General features: G+C 42.1%; 1 protein-coding gene across 3 annotated transcripts in view; it reads left to right on the forward strand.

Annotated features, from left to right (window-relative positions):
* LOC124222672 (glutamate receptor ionotropic, kainate 2) overlaps window positions 1–4,406 on the forward strand; it is a 46,148-nt gene extending 41,742 nt beyond the window's left edge. For all 3 annotated transcript variants that reach the window (XM_046633888.2, XM_069137548.1, XM_069137549.1), the window contains 7 exons: window positions 173–257; window positions 355–493; window positions 710–847; window positions 1,616–1,814; window positions 2,144–2,375; window positions 2,932–3,215; window positions 3,843–4,406. In XM_046633888.2, the coding sequence (XP_046489844.1) occupies window positions 173–257; window positions 355–493; window positions 710–847; window positions 1,616–1,814; window positions 2,144–2,375; window positions 2,932–3,215; window positions 3,843–4,094 (1,329 nt within the window). In that variant the 3' untranslated portion in view covers window positions 4,095–4,406. The remainder of the gene's footprint in view (window positions 1–172; window positions 258–354; window positions 494–709; window positions 848–1,615; window positions 1,815–2,143; window positions 2,376–2,931; window positions 3,216–3,842) is intronic.
* Window positions 4,407–6,903: the final 2,497 nt, after the last annotated feature.

Genomic DNA, 6,903 nt, shown 5'->3' on the forward strand with positions numbered 1-6,903 from the left:
TTGACAAGCGCCCACTCACTGAAACGACGAAATACCGGTGCATTTATTTTGACCCAAGAGTGTGTCAAATTATATTTGATAAAATCGGTCTGTCCTACTTCATGTGACCTCACCCTGTGAGTAAGATACTCTTTATACGTTTCACTGAACGGTTTTGACTTCGTAATTTCAGGAAGCTGACTTGGCCATTTGCGATCTGACAATTAACCACCAGCGGGAATCGGCCGTCGACTTTACAATGCCCTTCATGAACCTTGGTGAGTTGGTAAAACCGACTGGCGAAATTACTCAGGTTTACAAATGGTTTCTCGATCCTGCTCTCTCACGTATCCGTCTCATCTCGTTTTCATACAGGTATCAGCATATTACACAAGAAGCCGGAGACTAAACCACCGGATCTTTTCTCCTTCTTGTCCCCGTTCACCACCGATGTCTGGATCTACGTCGCCACTGCCTACCTGGCCGTTTCCCTTGCATTATTTTTCCTCGCCAGGTTGGTCAAATTTTATGTTCGAATATCAGAAAAGATTTTAGTCGTCGAGAAAAAAGAATTTACGAACCGTCCCGAAAATTGTCGAACATTCGAAGACCTATTTGGAGTTTCAACCCTTCGGACTGACGCAATGTACTACAAAATGGTCGAACTCGATTTCGATAATTTCAAGTTTCGACCCTTGAGTATGAAAATACAGACGAAACATGGTTTCAGAATCGCTCCGGGCGAGTGGGACAACCCTCATCCTTGCAATCCGGACCCTGAAGAATTGGAGAACAGTTTTAACTTGATGAACTCGATGTGGCTCAGCATCGGATCACTTCTGCAACAGGGTTCAGACATTCTACCGAAGTGAGCCTCCGCCTGTTGGTTTTTTTCGATGTTTTCTTTTCCCATTCTCTGTCACCCGGCAATTAACGCTTCTCAGCTGACTCTGTGCCTTCCTGGGATGCAAAACATCGCAAAGAGCCCAGCGGAAGAAATCGGAAGCCGTTGGCGTTCGCGAACCGGAAGAAGAGCCTCACCTGTTTGTTCCCCAAATTCATTTTCGTTTCCATGATCTGCGACCACCGCGACCTTATACCCAACTTATGCAGACGGCTTCTCATACTCGGATTCCTATCATTTCCCCGTCCATATACCCAGCATGACGTGTGTTCTCATCCAGTCAGCGAGAGAGTAGGTACAATTAACCTTAACGACGGTGTGTTTGCCGGACGCATTTGAGGCGGCTTACCACTTATTAGCGTGTCATCCCGGCGGCTATTTGTTGCCTGCAGCCGAGCTTGTTTACTCGGCGTATCCACGCTCCTGCACATGCAGGTGACGCTTGGTTAACCCGACTCCTATAGCGCGGCTGTCCGAAGTCCCGAAGCCGAGTTGGTGGTACCGCAGCACCAAGACGATGTCAGTCGCGTCGACGGTAATGCCGGTCCCTCAAATGCCGAAGACAAACATACGGTAAAAGTTTACACAACGATCATGGCTCGGCTAATTAGTGAAGGACTCTCGTAATTGCGGTGGAGCCTCGTATCCACCTTCGCGTCCTTGAAACATCCGTTGGACGCTCACGCAGGCCTGAATGTCCGTTGAATTGATGACACTTAAGGCCGTTCACAGGGCACCGTCGATCCGCATGGTGGCTGGAATGTGGTGGTTCTTCACCCTGATCATGACCTCGTCCTACACCGCGAACTTGGCCGCCTTTTTGACCGCCGGAAAAATGGGCGACAGTATAACCAGCGCCGAGGATCTGGCCACGCAGTCCTCCATCAAGTATGGAGCTGTCGACGGCGGATCCACGTCCATGTTCTTTAAGGTACACTGTAAAAAATTGACGATGTTAAAATAGACCAAATAGGTTACCGGTGTGGGCTACTATATGAAACACTTCTCGTGGTCAATTCGGAACTTGAACGTCAGACAGTGTTGGATTGACGACAAGTAGTATTCGATTGACATGAAATAGTGTTAGATTGACACTGCAAAATATTGAATACTGTCCACACCGCGTGTTGTTGTTGTTTTTTTCTTTTTTTTTTCCACTCTGCAGATGCGGTGAAACGCTGTGAAACTGTGCGATAAATGTTTCTCGCGCTGACGGAGTGACGAATCAATTATGCGGTGACCATTTTTTCCCTAATATAGAATTCGAGCAACTCGGTTTACCAACGGATGTGGGCTGCTATGATGGAGGCCAGACCCAGTGTTTTTACAAAGGACAACGCCGAGGGCGTTAAACGCGTACTTGGCGAAGACAGCAAGTACGCTTTCATCATGGAGTCCACCTCCATCGAGTACCACGTAGCAAGAAGCTGCAAGCTCGAACAGATCGGCGGGTTTCTAGACAACAAAGGATACGGCATTGCCATGCCTTTGAGTAAGGATAAAAATTATTATATTTTAACCATCACTCAATGATCCCGAATCGTTGGCTTGTCGCCAATCGTTGCGATGAATTTTCTATTAGCATATCGTCATCTTCGTGTAGGTAATATTCTCTCCTGGTAAGAAAAAAAAAATTAAATTTTCTTCGTCAACTCGGAAACGCAACATCAAATTGCGTTAGAACGTCATGAAATTATAGGCTATGCAAGTTCACAGCGCGTTTTTCTTACAGTTTACTAATTTTATTGTACAGAGCCGTAAGAAGAAAGATATCCCAAGTCGATGTCGCCGACTTAGATTATTTTGTAATATGTTATAGTAGGCTAATATGTTTACTGGTTTTTAGTTTACTGTAACATATTACAACAGAAATCAAATATGAGAGATCGACCTGGGATACCTTGGAATAATATTCGACCTTTGAATTGAATCGAATGCCAAGGTTCGCCAACGTTTTGTTGGTATTTTTCCGATGTATGGTTGGTGCGTAGATCTCCATCTGATGTCTTGTTCTCCGCTTTTCCGATTCACCTTCCCTTCTTCTTCAGACTCACCGTACAGAACGTTGTTCAGCGAGGCGGTACTGAAGCTCCAAGAACAGGGTGTCTTGCAAAAGTTGAAGGACAAGTGGTGGAAGGAGAGAGACCTAAAACCAGAGACAGCAGAATGCAACAAGACTGGCGAGGCGACGGATGACTCGGACGAGCTTGAGCTCGGTATAGCAAACGTCGGTGGTGTCTTCCTCGTTTTGATGTGCGGCGTTTCGGCAGCTTGCGTAGTAGCGATCCTCGAGTTCCTCTGGAACGTCAGAAAAGTCGCCGTCGACGAAATGGTCAGTCCCGTCTGCTAACGCGTGGCTTATTTCGCTGCAGTCGCTTTTTTACTGTGCCAGGAGCGGAGTTGAAGTGCCGAAAGCGTCTAATTTCAAATTATTCGGTGGTGAAACTTGAAATAAAGATATCAAACTTTGGAGAAACAACCAAGTTTCGAACGGTCGGAAACCCGACGGCTCAAAGTACCGAAATGCAATATTCCGAAAATTAAAATTATGATTGAGCAAAGTTCCGATGGAGCAAAATTCGAAAATTAAAATGCAATCACACAGCGTGGTTTACTCGACGATTGGGTGTAAAAAAAATGAGAAAAACCGAAAATCAGAATGTTGAAATTCCAAAACAAAGAAAGATCAAAGTGGTGAAATATCACCAAGCCAGAAATTCACGGAACTGAAAATCTTTGATCATCCAGAATTTCAACGTTACGAATTTTTTAATTTTCTCATTTTGGCACTTTTGGAACTATGAGCGTCGGGTTTCATACCATTTGAAACTTGGTTGTTTCTCCAAAGTTTGATATCTTTCCTTCAAGTTTCACCACCAAAAAGTTCGAAATTTTGCGCTTGCGAAACTTTTCAAATTTCGAATTTCAACCCCACTCCCTTTGCAATATTAATTTCCAGGTGACACCGTGGGAGGCCTTCAAGGCCGAGTTTAAATTCGCGATCAATATTTGGGCCGAGACGAAACCGGTCAAGGTCGCAAAGAGCAGCAACAGGAGTTCCACTTCCGCTTTGCACACCGGCGCTGGACCGGGAAGAGCAGCATCCGTTGCCAGGTCGCTCGTAGGTTCCTTCCTCAGGCTCGATATGATCGACAAGTTCGAGAAGGACAACACATCGAATACCAGAACTGGAAATCAGAGGAACAATTGAAATTTCGTTTGATCATTATTATGACCTAGTTATTGATACTTTGAATGGCTTCAAGCGTAATCGTGAAATATTATATAACGCATAGTATTTAGTATTTATACACTGATACAATATCTTATAGTCTGGTTTGGGAAGCTACCTATAACGTTTTTATTTTATTACATTTTTTTTTTTTTTTCTTGCTTTCCGGAATTCCAAACGACAAGTAAACGACTAAACATCCCACCAGAGTCGGGTGACTCTGCCGGGCAGGAATAAAAAAAGGAAATGTGTGGTATGAAATGAAATTAAATAAAAGCTGCGTCATTTGTCTGTATCGTTTTTTTTTTTTTTTTTCATCGTCTCGAACATAATACGGCGGTGTGTAATATACTGCTGTATATTTTACGGTGTCCATAGACAATGCATCCTGTTTATTCTTCCCCGCGTTTTATAATCCGTAATATATCTGTCAACCGCGAGTTTGCGGTCGAGAACCACAACGCGATGGACCAAACTCGACTACAAAAGCGCCGACTTATATAATATATATACATCATTTTCATCCGACAGCCGTACTTGCAACAAGCATCGCATCGCTCTGTACAATACGCGTTAGTGTAGATGAAGGGAAAATAGTTTTGCAAAAATTGCTGCTGGATTGGGAGATAAGAAGAAAACGACAAGGAAGAAAAAAAAAAAAAAACGAACAGATTTGCCAGAAAATTAAATTCATCGTTTAATAGATCTCACGATTATAATTTTATTCTTCTTTACGACTGACAAAACATTTTCCAATCATCTAATCGATGAAAAATCGCGCCAACGAAAAGAAAATGGAAAAGGAAAGTTGTTTCTTGTTTTTTTTTTTTTTTTTTTATTTATATCTTGTATCATTCAGACAGCGGTGAGTCAAGATTTAAAAACGCGCGAGGTTCAAATTCCAACTCGAGACGATTGTAGTTTTGAAAATTTGATCGGCGGCTTCGTACTTTCAAGTCATCCAGCGAGCTCTGCGGGTCTAACTATTTTAGGTACGTATTATTATATCAAAACTGGACGATTCGTGTAGAGTGAGATAAGAGAGAGAGAGAGAGAGAGAGAGAGAGAGACAGAGAAACGAAATACACATGAAACAAACTTGATATTAATTACCCTCAGGCTCGACGTATTAATGCTTTTTTCCTAAGAGATAACGGGTCAAAAGTCAACCTCTAAATCACCCGGTCGCCGTGGAGGTATGAGGATATTTTCGATAAGCCCTTTGACGAAAACCGCTCCGCAATCCAGCGCCTTGAAACTGAGTTATGCGCGTCTTTTATACACGTGGATGCATACGCCAGGACAGTTGTAATTTTTGGAATGCGTATTTTGATGACAATCAACTCGTTTCGAATTACATTTTATTTTGTCCGGATATGTAGACACTTTTTTTTTTTTTTTAATTTATTTGTTTATTTTTTTTTCTTTCATCACTTTTATCTTCGAGGATTTTCTCAAAAGTTAGTCCTCGGAGTTTTCAAGTATTATTCCATCGAACTTGTATCGAAATGCTTTCTTCATTGCTCTGTAGAAAGAGAAGAAAAAAAAAATCAATATTCGCAAATTTTTTTTAACCATAATTCTGGGAAATACTTCGTTGATATATATCGAAATGATTTTTTCAAGTGGGTTCCGGTTTCATTTTTAATTCCAAAGAAGTAATTGCCAAGTTTTCTTTTTACCAGACATTATTTATTTCTCATTCAAATCTCTCCAAGTTTTCTACTCACAAACGGTTAAACCGCGTTAATTGACTTATTTTCTACTTTTTTTCCTTTCGCAAAATAAAACGAAAATTGCAGATAAACCTAGAAACCAGTAGAGGATATTATAGATACCTTGGACTTTATTTTCTCAAGCATAAATCTTCTTATACAGATAAATTAGTATGAGGAGAAAAAAAATAAAAAAATTGCAATTCGAATGACTCGAAACAGGGATCTTCGTACAGTTCATCGTGTCTATGCTGTTTTTTTTTTTTTTGTCAGTTTCTAGCATAAAATGCCACGTAAATTGGAGAAAGTGATTGACTCAAAACTTCTCAGTAAGCGAAGATGGGGGACTGCCGAGGCCGAAGGCTGGTGAAAAAAAAAATAAGACGCTTTTCAAATTTGAGTTATGGAAAGGGACCGAAGTCGCGTCGCGCAGAGGGTGAAAGAAGTGCCGGTAATTCTCCTGATCGCATCGCTGCTGTAGGTCCTTCGCTCAGTCCAACAATATTTGGACTTGCCCATAATGGTGTTAACGAACCTTGGTCCCCAGGGTTTTGGGATTTTCTTCCCCCTTCGCCCCTCGGCTCGGCTTCGTGCCACGCGGCCTCTTTGTGGCATTATTTCCCGGCCCGAGACTCGATCCGTAGAGCCTCGAGCGGCCACCTTGCTGCCGAGGAAACTTCGACGAGTGGAAAAATCAGGAGGAAAATCCGACCGGTCACAGAGCCGGCTTTCAATTGAAGTGGGAAAAGAAAATTGCCGGTACTCTCAAACATTCTACACATCCAGAGATTTGCTGGCACGTTTCTTTTTTGTTTTTTTTTTAATTACAAGAGGTTCATAATTGCTCCTATTACTTAGACGATTAGAAGAAAGAAAAATTCAATCCAAACACGCCGAAAATTCGAGAATTCGATTCAATCGCTAACGAACTCGATGAAATTCATAAGACTTTGACATCGACTTGTACACTTTAAAACTAACCGACTAGACTTTTCTTCCTATTGAGAGAGAGAATTTGAATGTGAAACCGTGCTAGACACTTTTCATTCAAAATTCGATGCAAGCAAATTTTT

The sequence above is a fragment of the Neodiprion pinetum genome, chromosome 7 (assembly GCF_021155775.2).
Source record: "Neodiprion pinetum isolate iyNeoPine1 chromosome 7, iyNeoPine1.2, whole genome shotgun sequence".
Classification (NCBI taxonomy): domain Eukaryota; kingdom Metazoa; phylum Arthropoda; class Insecta; order Hymenoptera; family Diprionidae; genus Neodiprion; species Neodiprion pinetum.